Genomic DNA, 17634 nt, shown 5'->3' with positions numbered 1-17634 from the left:
AACAATCTAGTTAATTTTTACCTGAATATAGCACTTTAGGATACTAATTAAGATTGAAACCATTGTCAACTTTGTATCCAAGGCAGCTTACACTCTTGGGAAACAGCTTTTAAAAATTTGACAAACCTAATAGTGCATAAACAATTACTTTCATAGGTAGACATAAAGAATGAGATGTTGGTTTTACATCAGTGTATTGCTCTTGACCTTATTTAAAGCACAGCCAACTTAATTACATACCAACTTGATTCATAAGTTCTATCTTATGAATTTAAGACATGCTCATACATCTGCAACTTACTCAAACCTTCTGGGATTTGCTGCTTCCCAAATCCTTTCTTATCCAAAGGAACCAATTTTTTTTTTGATTGGTTGTGGGACTTGAACTCTGGGCCTGGGCACTGTCCCTCAGCTCTTCAGCTCAAGGCTAGCACTCTACCACCCGAGCCACTGTGCCACTTCTGGTTTTCCTGTGGTTTATTGGAGATAAGAGTCTCACAGACTTTCCTGCCCACTGGCTTTGAACCTCGGATCCTCAGATCTTAGCCTCCTAATAGCTATGATTATAGGAGTGAGACACCAGCGCCCGGCTAGGAAACAATTTTTTTTTTTTTTTTTGGATCCAGTCGTGAGGCCTGAACTCTGGCCCTGGGCGCTGTCCCTCAGCTCTTCAGCTCAAGGCTAGCACTCTACCACTTGAGCTACAGCACCACTTCCGGCTTTCTGGTGGTTAATTGGAGATAAGAGTCTCACACGGACTTTCCTGCTTTCCTGCCTGGGCTGGGCTTTGAACCATGATCCTCAGATCTCAGCCTCCTGAGTAGCTAGGATTACAGGCGTGAGCCACCAGCAGCTAACTTTTCTCTTTCTTTACATTTCTTAATCTCTGTTTCTTTTTTTTTTTGGGTCCGGTCGTGGGGCCTGAACTCTGGGCCTGGGCACTGTCGCTCAGCTCTTCAGCTCAAGGCTAGGGCTCTACCACTTGAACCACAGTGCCACTTCCAGCTTTTTTTTTTCTTTTTGCTTATGTGGTGCTGAGGAATCGAACCCAGGGCCTCTGGCATGCAAGGCAAGCACTTTACCACTGAGCCACCTTCCCAGCCCCTACATTTCCTAATCTCCATAGTGGTTTTTCCTTAATTTGTGTTTTGGATTGTCACTTAGACACATTTGTTTACACCTAGATCTGATCAGGTTTGAATTTAAAACTGTCCCCCCTTTTTTCCCCTTTGTCCTGTGGAGCCAGGTTGTCTCAGAACTGCCTCAAAGCCATTCCCTGTGACTCTACTCACAGTCAGGCTGAGGGGCAGAGCAGTTTTCTAGATTTTAGGCTTATATCACAGCTGGCTAGGAGTGGGGCTGAGAATAGAGTGGCTGACTGCTTCCATTGATAAAGATATCACCTTTTAAATAGCAGCACACTGGATAATATACTCCTTTGACACAAAGTTTACATTTTTCACATAGCTGTTGGTCACCAGCAACACTGATAATCGTTACAATTACAGTCAAAGGCAAATAATTTCAGGAAATATCAATAGTTAAGGCAGAAGCATGTTAATTTGGTAGAAAAAACTTTCTCACATCATGATGACAGATTTTATGTATTAAAATGTGGTTGCTTTGAACATGTTTACACACACACACATTTGTGCACAAAAAGTTTTAAGGCATGCTTCGGTTTTTGAAATGAAAATTGGCTGTAAGTTTTCTGGAATTCCAATGGCAAAAGACATCTTTGCCCACTGGATGAAAGAATCATGTGGTCAATGCTGGAAAATCAGGCAACATCAAATAAAGTACGAGGGAAAACTCAAGACACAAAACTTGTGCCAACAACAAACAGAATTTAACAGAATCTCCATGCTTAAACAACACTGATAACAAGAACAGAAAACCTTTAAAACAATTTTGGTAATGAGGCACATTAGTATATGAATGGACCTTTGAACACCTAGACCAGTGAAGAAGTAAGCTTGGTGAAAGAGTGGAGGTTGCAAGAAAACCCACCCTGTGGCCTCTGCCTCTTCCTAGGTGTCAGTCTCCACGGCCTGCAGGGACAACTGGGGGAGGTGGGGTGGCCAAATAGATTTCTAAGGGGAGGAAGCAGCACTTTTAAATCCCTGTAGACATTTTTATAGGGCTAATGGATAGGGAAGAGGTGAGAGGGAGGGATTTTCAAGTGGGCCTTTAGTAGCCTCCTGAAGGAATTTTACCGTCAGGGAGAAGATTCTGAAGTAAGTGGACTCGGGAAAGAGAAAAGGAATAGATTATTGTCTGAGTTCCAAAGACAAAAAGGATGGGTTTGTTTGTGGTATTCTGTTAGTCTAACTGCTCCCATTATTGGATTTTTTGGGGGGTAGAAAAAGTAGAGAGAAGTAAGAGAGAAATTGTGTGTTAGCCAGCCAGCCACGGTCAGTGATAGACTAGCAAAAGAGCCAGAGCAGAGGCATTTTTTTCTTAAAGGTTCTGTTAACGCGCTCTTCTTTTCCCGAGGATTGGCGGTGGTAGAGAATATGATTTGTCTGTTCTGTGGAGTTAGAGTGAGTAGTTAGTAAGAAAGAGAGAAGGGGGCTGGGAAGGTGGCTCAGTGGTAGAGCACTTGCTTGCATGCATGAGGCCCTGGGTTCGATTCCTCAGCACCACATAAGCAAAAGGAGAAAAGCCGGAAGTGGCGCTGTGGCTCAAGTGGTAGAGTGCTAGCCTTGAGCTGAAGAGCTGAGGGACAGCGCCCAGGCCCAGAGTTCAGGCCCCATGACCAGACCCCCCCCCAAAAAAAGAGAGAAGGGTTGCTTAGAACTATGGAGAGGGCAGTATAGATAGTGTAAGGCCTTCTGTTAGGGGAAGTTTTGTCGAAGGTTGGGCATCAAGGAGAAGCAGCTCCGGGGACCTCTCATTGAGTAGCTCTGGTTGGGATGTTTGGGGGGTTCTGCTTTAGCTTTTGGAGTTCAAGCAGGCTGTTAGCCTGTTGCTGTGACTACATTTACAAGACAGAGAAAGTCAATTTACCTTTGGAGGCTTTGCCCATTCTCACCTTGTATCAGCCACACAGACAGGCAGGCACAGGGGCAAAGGTCCACAGAGTTTGTTTAGAGGACAGTTTTTCCAACTGCAGAGGGGAAGAATATAGTTACAAGAGCAAGGAAGGAGAAAAGACTTGGGCTTAGGGCGCCTCTGATCCAGGACAGCTAGCCTTCACGAGGGAACCTAGAGGGGGTCCCTGGGACCCAGTTTGCATCTCACTGTCAAGGGCACAAGCTGAAGAACTGTCAGTTGGAATGGGGGTGATTTGATGACAAATGATCTCTGGTTTAGAGGTTGTGAGAGAGAGGGGGGGGAGGGTGGTAGAGAGGAAGGAGGGAGACATACTGAGCTGCTACAAGACAACGAGAAGTTAAAAATGAGGTAAAAAGGGCTGGAGATGTGGCTTAGTGGTAGAGTGCTTGTCTAGCATGAAGCCCTGAGTTTGATTCCCCAGTACCATGTAAACAGAAAAAGCTGGAAGTGGTGCTGTGGCCTAAGTGGTAGAGTGCTAGCCTTGAGCAAAAGAAACTCAAGGACAGTGCCCAGCCCCTGAGTTCAAGCCCCAGGACTAGCAAAAAATAAAAAGAAAGAAAAGAAAAAGGAAAAAAAGGAGTTAAAGTGTTAGCCTTTAGAGGAGATGGCTGGGAGGTTGTTGGCAGAGAAGGGCTTGGTGAACAGAGCAGGACGGGTTGGGTGGGGAGGAGAGTCTGGAGTGAAGGTAGAGGAGAGCTTGGTGGGTAGAGCAGGATGAGCAGGAGGGGCTCTGGAGAGGAGGCAGGGGGATGCTTGGTGTAGGCAGTCTCTGACCCTTTGATGTTTTATTGGAGAATTGTTTAAATCAGTAAGAATTGAAGGTTCTGAATTCAGGCCAACGGTGGCCATTGTTTAAATGATAGTGAGGCCAGATTTCAGTAGACAAACAAGTCAGTTTTCTTTGACTGTAAATCATTCAGCCCAAGAGTCTTAACATTAGAGTGCAAGCAAATTGTCTCTGGGAGACAATTTGGAACCCATTTTGGAAAATTTGGTAGGACTGTGGAGTGACCTTCCCACCACTTTAGCTATCCCCAATAATTAGGAGAGGGTTTCTGCAAAGTCCCAATTAAAAGGTGTTAGGGGAGGTCTCAGGGGATCCCAGACAGGAAGGGAGGGACACCTGGAGTCCCCAGATCCATGTCAGGGCACCTCTGCCACAGACAATGGCTGGCTACCTGTCCTGAAGGCTTTGGAGTGGTGCATAGAGTCTGTCAAACAGGGAAGGGCCTCCTGCCTGGAGGTCAAGAGTCCGAGGACAGAAGAGAGAGAATGGGAAGAGGAAGATGGAGGAGAAAGAGGCACAGGGGACTCTGTGCTCTTGGTGGAAGAGAGGCCTCAGGAAGAGAGGGAGGGTAGCACAAGGCTCCGTGAGAGGCGGGTGGAGGCGACCCAGTTTGTCCTAGTGCTTTTCCCCTGCCGAGTTTCAGCACCACATGTGAGGTAAAAGGAGACAAAAGGAGAAAGGTAAAGGAAGAGGCTGGATGTGATCTTCAGCAGGTTAGGACTGTTTATTGAGGCATCACAGCAAGGGGCAGCAACCTTTCCATGGTTGGAGGTTGTGCAGGTTGCGGGGCAGGAGTTGGGCCTTTTATGGGTTCAAGCGGGAGGCAGAGGTTAGTGAGAAGGCCGTTAGGGCCCATCTGGCTGGGCCCACACTAGAATGCTGATGCGCAGGCGTAAGTGGACTGTCCTCCCTGCACGGCAAGCAGGGCCGCACACACTGAAGTTTTGCCTGGCATCTGTCTGGATAATAGGGCAGGGTCAATGGTTTCAGTAACGAAGTGTATTCTGGGGGGGAACTGCCTTCCCTATGGCCAGGACAGCAGTAAAATGGGTTCTTGAGATCTCGGCTGTTGGGTGGAGACGGTGTACAGCCCAAGGGGATGCCACCTTTGGTTTGCTGTTGAGCACAATGATCTTGGTTGGCTCCACCTGAGGATGCTGGCCCAAGGGGCTCCTGGGAGCCAGCTGCTTCTGGCTTCTGGCCTTCCAGCTTCTCGCTTGCCCCAGGAAAGCAAAAACCAAGGTGGCCGCCCGACCTAGAAGGTGGTGAGGGAGGTGGCGTTCTCCGACTCAGAGAGACTGCTCTTGCGCCAGCTCGGAAAGAGCTGGCACAGGGAGGCGGGGCCGGCACAGCCCAGCTTGGTCAGAAGCCGAGATAGGTCACTGCGGAACTTCACGCCGGCGAACGTGTAGAGCATGGGGTTGAGGCAGCAGTGGGCCAGGCCCACGAACTCGCACATGGTGATAGCCACAGGGAGATAGCCATTCAGCTCGCAGCTATTAGCCACGGCATTCAGTCTTGCCAGGGTGTCCAGGAAGATGACAACGTGGTAAGGTGACCAGCAGAGAAAGAAGATGCTCGTGACCAGGATGGCCACCCTCACGGCCTTCTGTCTCTGAGGGCGTCTCTGGGCCTGGCACAGCCTGTGTACCACCCCCACATAGCACCAGCCCATCACCAGCATGGGCAGCAGGAAGCCCCCGACGTGGTAGAGGAAGCGAGAGACAAACCACGCTCTGCTTTCAGCCTGGTTCTCTTGGGAGAAGGTGCAGCTTGGCAGGGACTCGTTGTGATGAGGTTGGTTGACCTTGGCAAAGAGGAGTTCCGGCAGAGTGAAGAGCAAGCCCACCAGCCAGATGGTGGTGCAGGTGATGTGGATGGAGAGGAGGCGGCGGTGGCGGTAAGTGTGCACAGCGTGGACGATGGCCAGGTAGCGATCCACGGCGATGCAGGCCAGCAGCAGGCTGCTGCAGTAGAAGTTGAGCTTATGCAAGGCAATCACCATTTTGCAGAGGGCAGTCCCCAAGACCCAACCCACAGAGCCCTCAGCCACAGCAAAGGGCAGGACGAAGACCAGAAGGAGGTCAGCCACCGCCAGGTGGAACAGGAAGGTCTCGGTGGAGCTTCGTGTCTGCCGGTGCCGCTCCAGGATCACGAGCACCAGGATGTTGCCCATCAGACCCAGCAGGAAGATGAGGCTGTAGGCCACGGGCATGAACACGGCCTTGAAGGAGGTCAGCAGGGGTCCCTCAACGGTGGAGCAGAAGTGATTTTCCAGGGGGCTGTCAGTGCTGTTGTCGTTGTAGTTGGCCAAGTCCCTATACTGCAAGAACAGGGCGACAGGAGGGTGAGGAAACACGGCCCCATCTTCCTTCTCTAAGGGGAATCCTAACTCCTTTGTAGATGTTTCCTAGTTAAATGATCTTGGTTAACCAACCAGGGATGAGGATTCTGGCTGGACGAACTGCTTTTGTCCTTGTATTCTCCCCTGATGAAATTCCAATTTTCCTTGGTGTGTCTTTTTACAAGTCACTCTATCTTTTCCAACTCTGTGTGTGTGTGTGTGTGTATGTGTATGCACTGGAAGATGTATCCCAGGACTTCACCCTTGGGGCAAATGCTCTGTCATGGAGTCACATCCCCAGCCTACAGCTTGTCTGTCCTTGAGACCAATCGCTCACCAGGGCAGTGACAGAATGAAAGGACACATGGGGTGGGCATGTGGGGAAGCCACGGAGGACCGTGTACCGTGACTTGCTTTGTGTCTGTGTGCCTTTGAGTCCAGAATGGAATCAGGACTGCCATTTGGGGGCTGGATGTGGTGGGAGCAAGGAGCCATCTGCACTTTTTCTCAACAGTAGAATGAGCGCTAAGATGGAGGATCCTGCTTTGGGAATGGGACTGTCGGGGCTTTGATAAGGCCTGCTGGCTTCTTCTCCATTCGTCCCCCTGATTCTGGATGATCTTTGTTATCACTGAAATGGTAAAACACTATCCTTCCATTTGGTTTAATCATCCAAGCTGGAGATGTGTACTATTACCCTTCACAGATGTGTCTTGCTAAAGATAGCAGGTGTGTTTGAATCCACATTCACCTGCCTAGGGGGGGCCAAGACATCACTATGGACCAGCACTGCCTGGGCCTACATCAAAGCCTACAGGGAGAGGGGCAGGTGCAGGGCTCTCTGCTGCCTCCTATGCCTAGCGAACTCCCTAGGCTAAGGAGTCCCATACCTGGAAGCTAAGAGAGACAGAAGGAAATGAGACACAGGGAGACTGGGCAGAGGGGAGGGAGGGAGGGAGGAAGGGAGACTGTTCTGAGTGAAGGGGCGTGCCTACTATGACTCCGGAAGTTCCCTCCTCCCTGTCCTCCTCTCTCCATCACCAACATCCCCCCCCCCGCCCCCCGCCCTCCCCCCCACCCCTGCACGCACACACCAGGGCTCAGGCTGTTTACTCAGCTAACCGCAGAGGAAGACAAGGTGCCTGTTTTCATACCTTTCACTCACAGCTGCCTGCACCTGCTCCTCCTCACCTCTCAGCTCTGTACTTCCCACCCTACCCCGGCCAACCCACCTCCCCGTGCAATGCAAAACCAATCGCACTCAACCGACATGGGCTCATAAAGCAATTCTAGAAATGATGAGCCCCCGGGAGGCAGAGGAAGTTACTCTGTTCCCCCACGTCCAGGGTCTCCCGTGAGCAGCAGGTGCTTCACTGGCTACTGCATGCTTTCTTGCGTGCTGAGCCACTCACTCACTCCCAGTGCTGGGCAAATCCATTCCCCACCTGGGTCACCTCTTCTTCCAGTCCCTGACGCAGGGGGCTCTGTGGGAAGAAGGTGGGGGTACCTGGGTGCAATGGCAAAGCTGTTTGCCACCCCCTTCCAGCAATGTCCCTCTGTGCCATCACCTAATGCTCAGGAGGTCTGTCCCTCCACGAGTCTACCAGCTTCCCCACTCTGTCCACTTCCTGCATGAAGGACAGGGTGAGTCCGTTCATACACAGACCCTCACCGAGAGCTATGGCACACACCGGAGTCTAGCTACTTAGGGAGGCCTAGGTAGGATGACAACTTGAGCCCAAGAGTTTGAGACCAACTATGAACACGGCGAGACCTCATCTCAAACAACAGCAAAACTGCCCCGCTCATTAGTATCCTGTTTAAAGTTCTTTACTGGCTCCTATCACCTGTAAAAAGTTCTATCCCTAGCCAGGTGCTGGTGGCTCACGCCTGTAATCCTAGCTACTCATGAGGCTGAGATCTGAGGATCGCGGTTCAAAGCCAGCCCGGGCAGGAGAGACCGTGAGACTCCTATCTCCAATAAACCACCAGAAAACCAGAAGTGACGCTGTAGCTCAAGTGGTAGAGCGCTTGCCTTGAGCTGAAGAGCTGAGGGACAGCGCCCAGGCTCAGAGTTCAAGCCCCATCACTGACCAAAAAAAAAAAAAAAAGTTCTATCCCTTTTGTCTTTGTCTGTATTTTTCCCCTCCAAATTCAAAAGCCACCATGAGAAAAAGCCATTTGCAGGTTAAGGTTTCCCAGTAGAAGAATGGAGTAAGCCAAACTCCTTGTGTCCCAGGACAGAGGACCATGATCTTTCAGAAAGACCTGAGGGTTTGGGCATGTCCTCTTAGGGACAGACATTCACACACACTGTTCACCTTCCAGCCTATGTGCAGGGCATCTAACACAGTATGAGTGTTGGGACTGCAAGACCCCCTTCTTCCTGCCTTTAAACAAGACCATGTGGTCAAATACACATAAACTTGGGGGGTTGGGAAGGTGGCTCAGTGGTAGAATGCTTGCCTTGCATGCATGAGGCCCTGGGTTTGACTCCTCAGCACCACATAAGCAGAAAAAGCCAGAAGTGGCGCTGTGGTTCAAGTGGTAGAGTGCTAGCCTTGAGCTGAAGAGTTGAGGGACAGCGTCCAGGCCCAGAGTTCAGGCCCCACAACTGACAAAACAACAACAACAAAAACTTTTGTTTAAGAAAATGGTTCTAGCTGGGTACTGGTGGCTCACACCTGTGATCCCAGCTCAGGAGACTGAGATCTAGGAATCATAGTTCAAATCCAGCCCAGGCAGACACATTGGAGAGACTCTTATCTCCAATGAACCAACAAAAAGATGGCCTTTGGTTTCTCCAAAATGCATACTCTTTTGAACTGCCAATCCTTATCATCCACTTGTATTGCTGTAGGTGCCCTAATCTCCACAGGTTCCTTTCTATTAGTCTCTTGCTTCCAACACTCTCAGGTCTGCAAAACCCTTCCTTTGGTCTGGCAGAACTTTCCACCTTGTTCTAGAGCCTTCTTCAAGGCCCACTCAGACCACTGGCCCTCTTGGAATTACACCTGAGCCTGTCTGGGTTCTCCGTAGGGACTCTGCCTTCCTCTTCCTCTTTCTGTTCCCTATCTTGGCTTCTCTTTCCCTCTGGGGAGCTATTTGCAATAGAGTCACTGATATCCTGTTAAATCTCACATCAAGTCAGTAGGTGACCCAGGGGAAAGAGTGCGGTGGGCGGCCCTGGCACAGAATCCAGACTTCTGATAAAGGAGGAGAGATGTAGGGCCTGGGGCCGGCTGTGGGGCTAGACTCCACCCACCTTGGCTGAAACTAGAGTCTAGATGCCCTACTGCCCAGGGGAAGGCTTCGGTTCATCCAGACTGACTCAAAGGCCTTTCCTAAGACCTGCTCAAGTTTTCATCCTCCAAGACATGCATCCAGGCCAGTCAGCTCATCACCTGTTTCAAGTCAGTGCCGGGGGCCATTTCCCAGGCACACACCATTTCCCATAACCCAGAGCATTGGTTTGACAAGTGCTTACGGAGAGGTAGGTAGTTGGGTACATAGCAGTAGGAGGTGTCAAACAGATGTCCTGGGGGCTCAGGAGGGACGCGTGTTAAAGTCATTTTCCATACACAAGAATTTCAGTATCTGCCCCCACCAAAGACAGAAGCAGAAACAAAAACAAAACAACCCTATGGAGTCAATAAAGCAATGTTGGCCCTGGCCTAGAAGGGAGGGGAGAAGACTGCGAAACTCCTGAGTACTGCCATCGATGGCGCTAAAGGGAGCCAGTTAGCTCACACCAGAGGGAGCTCAGTGATAGCACCTGGGCCAGGGGCTCACTGGTTCTTGGCTATCAAAGGCAGAGAAACCCAAAGCCTTCAAGTGTGGCACCCAACCTTCCAGCATATGCATGCACAGGTGCTATATATATGTCAGCATGTTGGCATAGGCAGACACCCAGCAGAATATTACCAAAACCAGGCTAGGGACTTGTGTCCCAAAGGAGGAAAGAAAATATGGTGTCAAAAATGAAGTGGCCATGGAGCTAGGAATTGACTTTGAAAATTGCTGAGTAGGGCCTGGCACAGCACCCAGGGACTGGGAGTGGGGGAGGGGAGAATGGGATGGAGACATGGAAAGGGTGTGGTTCATGATGGGATCCACCATGGAAGACCTGGGCCCTTCCCTGAACAATAACAGATTCCAGGCCCACGTGATTTCTTCAGATAAGGAGGCTGCCAGCCGCCTCTGCTAGCATCGCCTGTTGGGATTCTCTGTCAGCAGGTGTGTGAGGGGAGATGGTATAGGGGACTCCTTAGATATTTACCCTGGATTTCCTTCTCTTTAGCACTCTCAGCCCTGGGGACAAGGCTGAGACAATAGATTTCTGCATAAGCTAGAACCATGAGACTAAAGTTTCTAGATGGAATTTTAAGGGGGGGGGCGGGGACAGAGACCTGTGCTACAGTTTAAGACATCAACTGGCTGAGCTGGTGGCACAAGAATATTTCTTGAGAGCCTCTGAATTTGAGACCAGCCTGGGCAATACACCAAGATGCCACCCAAAGTGCACATGTGCACACACACACACACACACACACACACACACACACACACACATGCAATGCATGTACCAATTACCCACAGACAAGTCAAAGAGAACCTGCTGACAATAGATCATGAGAAAAGCAAAACCTCAAGAGTGTTGACTTAAAGTTTCAGATGAGTTGCTAGTGACGGGGCTGACAGCTACAACTAATTGCCTTCCTTTAGGTGAATCGAAGCCTACAGTGAGAAGACAGATTACCCATGGATTCCAGCCCAGTTTTGTTGGCCTGAACCAGAGTGGCTGCTCCACTGAGTAGTTTAGAAAACCCTGCCCTGGAAGGAAGTTTCCAGGCAGTAGGGGTACGGAGTCCAAGGAAGAGAAGGCCGGACTCTGAGCCAGCTGTCCTCAAGCACCGGCAGGAGCCCCTAAGACAAGAGGGCAGAAACAGACAGGGGTATGATCCCCTGTGGGGCAGACCAGGAGGAACGAGAACTTAAGAGGCTGGTGTTTCTGCTCATGGAGGGACAATTTTCCAACAGACACAACTGGCTGAGAAGAAAGCCTGAGATTCCTGCCTTGCAAAGGAGCCTGGACCTTGCCTTCAAATGCCTCCAGATCGCTCCCCAGCCACTCTGACTCTAAGCATGCTCTTTGTGCAGCTCTACTGCAGCCAGTGAAGTAAGAGCTACTTAGACTCTGGTCCTAAGGAGGGGTGGGGCTGCTAGCCCAGGGCCTGGCTCACCCACGCCCAACCACAGGCCTCCAAAGCCTGAGTCATGCTGGCATTCATGCCCAGGAGCTGATCTTTGTAGTGCACACGGGGACCCCAGAGGCTCCATCTCCTTTTACGTCCCTATGTGAATATTCCCAGGAATGAGTTAGGACCTGAGAAGGGGGGCTGGCCAGGGCACCTCTCGTCCAGAAGCATCTGTCTCCTCCCTCTCCTCCCTCTCCTCCTCTTTCAGGAGCAGGCCTGCCACATCCTATTTTCTTTTCTTTCCTTTTCTATCAACCCAAGGGCTGTAGCCACTGTACTATTACAGTGTAGTACCACTCTCAATATGGGTCTGGGGGAGATGTTAAGTTGCCCCTCACTTCTGCATTGAGTCTTTACCTTTCAGGGCACCCCATCCCGCATGATAACCTCGGCTTGTACTTTGGGGACGGTCATAGTCAAAGCACAGCTGGGGATGTCTCCTCGCAATCTCTTCAGACCATCTCCCAGATGGGTGGGTCCTGCTCTTGCCTTCTAAATGTACAGTCTCTCTTTCAGAAAGAGGGGTGGGATCAGACACAGTTTGTATCCCCAAGAAAGAAAGTAGCAGGCCCTAGATTTCCCCTAGTGCCAGTCCCTGCCTAGGCTGGACTTGGGTCTCCCCTTATTCATGAGCCTCTCAGGCATACCCTATTTGTCACCTCCTTCACTGGGACTTTGACCTGGCTGGAGTGTGTGTGTGTGTGTGTGTGGGGAATCCTCCCCTCCCCCCAGGTAAAGCCCAGAAACAGCCTCAGTGGGTTTTAGTTCCCCTTCTTCACACCTCCTTGGTGAGGGGAGATGGTGCGTGTAGACGGCCTGTGATGCGCTGGTGACACTGAGGTTCTCTGGTCGGGGAAGGATCAGGGGAGCGAGCCTCTGGCTTAGACCAGCTTTTCCCTCGCTATGGCAGCTTCTCTTCCTGACTCGTGCTCGAGCTGGGCTGGAGCTGTAGCTCATGATCAGCCTGTGGAGGTACCCCTGCCCAACGCTGGTTCTGTCCAGAGCATGTTCTCTCTCTGATCAAGTTCCCCCGAGGTCTGCCTCGATCGGCCTTCCCAGCGGGGTGTTTGCCTGGCCTGCCAAGCCCCAGTACCTGGCTCTTGCTTCTTAGTTCTTAGCCAGCTGGAACTTTTCTGTTTGGATCCTGTGCTCATGGGAAAATGTTGTAAGTGGTGAGAGTTGATCTTAGCATTTAAGAAGTTGAAAGGAATACAACATGGCTAATGCTTGGCTTATGGCCAAGAAACCCACTTCCAATCCTAGCCCTGGAGTATAGGACCTGGTGATCTGGGACACTGGGCCTGTACTTGGTTTGGATAAGGACAGGCAGCAGAACAGGAAACAAAAGGAATAGAAGAAGCTGGACAGACTCCAGAGAAAATGGAGTCAACCACAACACAACTCAAGGAGATACTCATCGGTGGGGGAAGGGAGATGGAGATGTAGCTCAGTGGTAGAGCACTTGCCTAGGGTAGGTGTAGCCTTGGGTTCGAATCCCAGCACTACAAAACAACCAACTTACTGGGAAGTCATTGCCTTGAGGACTCTTCTGCTTTGCTGTCCCTGGGCCTCAGCTCTGTGATACTGCGGGGGTCATTTTCCAGGGCACCTCCTAGCTCTCTCTCTCTCTCTCTCTCTCTCTCTCTCTCTCTCTCTCTCTCTCTCTCTCTCTCTCTCTCTCTCTCTCTCTCAATCTCTCAATCTCTCTCTCTCTCTGTCCTGGGGCTTGAACTCAGAGTCTGGGCACTATCCCTGAGCTTCTTTTTTGCTAGTACTCCATCATTTGAGCCCACAGCACCACTTCTGGCTTTTTCTATTTAGGTGGTACTGAGGAATCAAACGCAAGGCTTTGTGCATGCTAGGTAAGCACTCTACTACTGAGCTACCTTCCCAGAACTGGGTTTTGAGGTAGGAGATAAAGCAAGTCTTCAGGCTCCTCTCCCTGGGATGTAGGTTTCCTTTGTGACACGGACCAGGCTGTCCCTTTGTTACCTGCCAACATCGTTACTTGTAGGTCACTTAGGGAGCTGAGGCATGCAGTTAGGGGAAATGCTTGGGGTTTCTGAGAAACCAGGCCTGGCTAGGTCTCCAGGTGGTTACTAACGCATCCAACTGGGTCAGGACCCGTGGTCAGTTTGAAGCTGGAGGCTGCAGATACTCAGTAACCTAATCAAGTGTGCGCAGTGGTGGGGACAAGGGGCCCCTCTGGGAACATGTTGCCTTGCAGGGCGTTGAGGTTTTAGCCTGACTTGGGGTCTGGCCTAGACAATGATTTGACTGCAGGTTGGTGCCATGGAGGTGTCATCTGACCAGCCGCACAGAGCCTGCACTTTACAAGGACCTCACATTCGGTTTTGCCAGCTTGAAAGTCTTCTTGTTGTGGTTTGAGATGGGCCTCGTTATGTAGCCCAGACCGGCCTCAACCTCACCGTCTTTCTGCCTCAGCCTTCCCAGTCCTGGTATTACAGGTGTATACCACCACAATCCCACTTAAAAAATTCTTAACACCTTTCCAACCAGGGGCCCTGAAGTTCAATTTTGTATTAGAGCCACAAACTGTGCTGCAGGTCCTGACTAGATGAATTATATAGATGGTCTGACTGGAACTGGAGTTTGGTTAGAGGGGTTGGACTTTGTATAATGACCTCTTGTTCACTTATGCCACAGCCCACTGACCCTTCCCAGCCTAGGACCCAGACAAAAGAGATGCAGCTTCTTTCTAGCATGTCTGGAAACACCGTGGGTAACAGTGACAAAACAGACTGCTGTGGGGAGCTGAGGGAGCCGGGAAACAATCTAGGGGTGAATTTAGGTCAGGAGAGCTGGCAGGAGCTAGGGTCTGGATTCTTCATGACCCAGACCAGAACGTAACTCAGAGAGAAGTTCTTCCCCAGAGAAGGAACATGAGAAAAATTCCAACACACCATAACAACCAGTCCTGGGGCGCCTGTGTCCTGGAGCTCAGGAGGTCCTCCGACTGAGCTGTTCCCACATACATACTTTGGGACATCCAAGTTAACTGAGCCTCCATGCTTCCCTGGAGACACTCGGGTGGCGGCAGGGAGCAATGCTGGGGATCATTTCTTTTAGCACACCCATGAAATTCTTCCGAGAATCCCTGCTCTCTAGAGACTCCAGTCCTTCACAGGAGGCCTCAGGACTAACACAGGGCGCCCTCACCAATTTAGCAACCCCTGCTCCTCCACTTGGTCCACTAGGCCACTCTTCCCTGCTATCATCTGGCCCCATGTTTCCTCAGTCTGGTATATAATCATTGTCCTACAGCTTCTGGTGAGTGATTAGTTTGTTCTTTGCTGGATCATGAGCTATTTGAGGGCATGGATTAGGTCTTCAACTTCTCCATCCAACGCAAAATGTCACGCTTTGATAATACAATCGTCTAGCAATAGCTGAACGCCTCTGTGTTGATTGTCAAGGAGCAACGCCAGCCTCCTGACATTAAGAAAACTTCTGAGGTGCTTTCCTGTCTAAGCTGTCGGGATGAGAAACAAAACCCCAAAAAGTGGCCACCGAGGAGCCTGTCTACATTCTCGTGATTCACAATGAGACTTCCAACCCGACCCCTCTCTTGATGGAAAAATGTTTCAAATTTGAGAATTGTCTCTACTCACCAGGTCTTCCAGATTGACAAGCTCCATGTCCAGGGTTAGGGGGTAGTTCATGGCTGCAGGTGTGAGTCACCAGACTGGTCACCGTCTGATGCTGAGAGGTTCTGCGTATGGCGTGGTGCGTATAGAGAGGGGGCAGGCGTCAGCTGCAAATTTAAACAAATGAGCTGCGTGCTGTCTCCGGGGGCTGCGTAGGGCCTGCTATTTGCCTCATAGCTCATCTTTTTTTTTTTTTTCCACTGGGTCTTTTTCTTTTTCTTTCTTTTTTTTTAAGAAAAAGGGAAAACCCCCTATAGCATCAGTGCCAGTCAAGCATTTCAACATCTTTCCTGGCAATGCTTGTCTCAGGTGGGGTTTGAGGCTGGTGCAAAGCTGGCCCTCACTTCTGTTCCCTGGACCTTCGTAAGGGATGCAGGCCTTGTAACAAAACTACCACGGTGAGGGAGGGGGACTCCCCATAGAAAGAGAATGGAGACACATTCGTTCATCTAGTTGCTTCTCCTCCCGGCCAATTCTAGATCTTCACCTTCCTCACCATCAAGGGGGACTGACCATCCCAATCTGCGCAAAGTGAAAGAAAGTCCCTCGTCCTGGGAAATCCCTCAGATCTAAGCAAACCAGAGCTCTTTATCAGACTATTATTGTTCTCCTTTGGCCCCCACAGGCACAAAACTCCTTACGTGTGTGTGTGTGTGTGTGTGTGTGTGTGTGTGTGTGTGTGTGTGTGTGTGTGTGTGTGTGTGTGTGTGTTTATGCTGGTACTGGGGCTTAAACTCAAGGATTGGGTGCTTTGCCTTAGCTTATTTGTTCAAGGCTAGCACTCTACCACCTGAGCCACACCTCTACTTCAGCTGTTAGTGATTAATTGGAGAGTCTCACAGACTTTCTTGCCCAGGCTGGCTTTTCAACTGTGATCCTTAGATCTCAGCCTCCGGAGCAACTAGGATTACAGGCGTGAGCCACTGGTGCCTGGCAAAACTCAACTTTTTCTGCTCAAGTTTGGAAGAGAGAGGTTAGAATTTTGCAAAGGGAAGACAAAAAGGGAATTATGTGAGGCATAGCCATAGCATTATTTTCTAATAAAAAAAAAGATAGCCAGGTGCCAGTGGCTCATACCTGTAATCTTAGCTACTCAAGTGACAGAGCACTCACCTTATGCTGAAGAGCTCAGGGACAGCACTCAGGCCCAGTGCTCAAGATCCAGGGCTGACAAAAAATAAAATAAAATAAAATAAATGTTCTAACTAAATTAGAACATAGCATTTAATTCAAAAATAACATTTTCTAATCTAAAAAGTAACAATGTTCCATCCACAAATAAACTTGGTTGGCAGGGAGATGATCAATGAACTGGGAAAGATTGAGGGAAGGGGTGACACTGTCCAAAAAGAAATATACTCCTTACCTGACATGTCACTGTAACCCCTTTATAATAACAATAAAAATTAAAATAAAAAAATCAACATCACAGAGTGCCCAACTAGAGACGACAGGGAAGACCATCCTTACCGACTCAGATTTACCCAGAAGGGCCCCCAACCCAGAAAGGGAAGTTCACTCACCGATGCCCACAGCTAACCAGCAGCAGCTAGTGTGAAGGTAGATTTGTTAGCTGCGCCTTCAGTGGTTTCTCTGCTCTTTCAGACTGAGTCCCTGCCTTTTCCTTGGCCCTGCGGTATCTAAGGGCTTCTTCTTTTATGAAGCCCTTCTGTAGACAGTTGATCCATTTCCTCTCCAAGCCTCATTTTTGTGCTTTTTTTTTCCTTCCATGAGAGCTCATTTCCTGTCTTTGTCCATCATGATGTAAAAATAACACCTGCCCTCAGAGAGAGGCACCTACACAATTTCTTTGCCAAATCTTTGTTATCATCCTGCCCTTCCAGCCAAATCACCATTCTCTGGGGTCCAATCTTTTTAAAAAAATTATTTATTTAGTTATTTTCTTGTGTGTGCCAGTATTGGGGTTTGTATTCAAGTATTCAGTCTTCAAGGCTCGGATGCTGTCCCTTAGCTTTTTGCTCAAGGCTGTGCGCTACTATTTGAGGTATAGTTCCACTTCACATTTCTGATTACTTGAAGAAAAGAGTCTCATGGATTTTTTTCCCCTCCTGGGCTGGCTTGGAACTGTGATCCTCAGATATCTCAGCCTCCTGAGTAGCTAGAATTATATGTGTGAGTCATCAGTGTTCAATGAGCCTATCCTTTTTTTTTTTTTTTTGGTCAGCCCTAGGGCTTGAACTCTGTGCTCTTCAGCTCAAGGCTAGCACTCTACCACTTGAGTCACAGCACTACTTCTGGTTTTCTGGTGGTTAATTGGAGATAAGAGTCTCAAGGAATTTTCATGCCTGGGCTGGCTTTGAACCGTGATCCTCAGATCTCAGCCTCCTGAGTAGCTAGGATTACAGGCATGAGCCACCCACTGCCTGGCTCCTGTCCTTTTTTTAAAAGAAATTTTTAAAATTGATTTTACCTATTTCTTGTTTATGTGGTACTGAGGAAGCGAACCCAGGGACTCATGCACGCTGAACAAGAACTCTACCACTAAGCCAACCCTGTCCT

General features: G+C 49.7%; 1 protein-coding gene across 1 annotated transcript; it reads right to left on the bottom strand.

Annotated features, from left to right (window-relative positions):
• Positions 1 to 4544: 4544 nt before the first annotated feature.
• Positions 4545 to 16275, bottom strand: LOC138810777 (C-X-C chemokine receptor type 5-like). Its single transcript, XM_069998032.1, has 3 exons — positions 16228 to 16275; positions 15079 to 15221; positions 4545 to 6167 (listed from the first exon to the last, which is right to left on the bottom strand). Exons 2-3 carry the CDS (start codon positions 15127 to 15129, stop codon positions 5100 to 5102), a joined length of 1119 nt encoding a protein of 372 aa, XP_069854133.1. The 5' UTR covers positions 15130 to 15221; positions 16228 to 16275; the 3' UTR covers positions 4545 to 5099.
• Between the last annotated feature and the right edge of the window lie 1359 nt (positions 16276 to 17634).

Source organism: Dipodomys merriami, unplaced genomic scaffold (genome assembly GCF_024711535.1).
Source record: "Dipodomys merriami isolate MVZ:Mamm:240054 unplaced genomic scaffold, mDipMer1.0.p SCAF_509, whole genome shotgun sequence".
Classification (NCBI taxonomy): Eukaryota; Metazoa; Chordata; class Mammalia; order Rodentia; family Heteromyidae; genus Dipodomys; species Dipodomys merriami.
This window is presented reverse-complemented; position numbering and strand designations above follow the sequence as displayed.

Coding starts and splice junctions, on each gene's coding strand:
- LOC138810777 (XM_069998032.1), bottom strand. CDS start 15,129: ATGAACTACCCCCTAACCCTGGACATGGAGCTTGTCAATCTGGAAGAC. Junction 6,168..15,078: donor TTGTCAATCTGGAAGACCTG/GTGAGTAGAGAC, acceptor CTGTTCTTGCAG/TATAGGGACTTGGCCAACTA.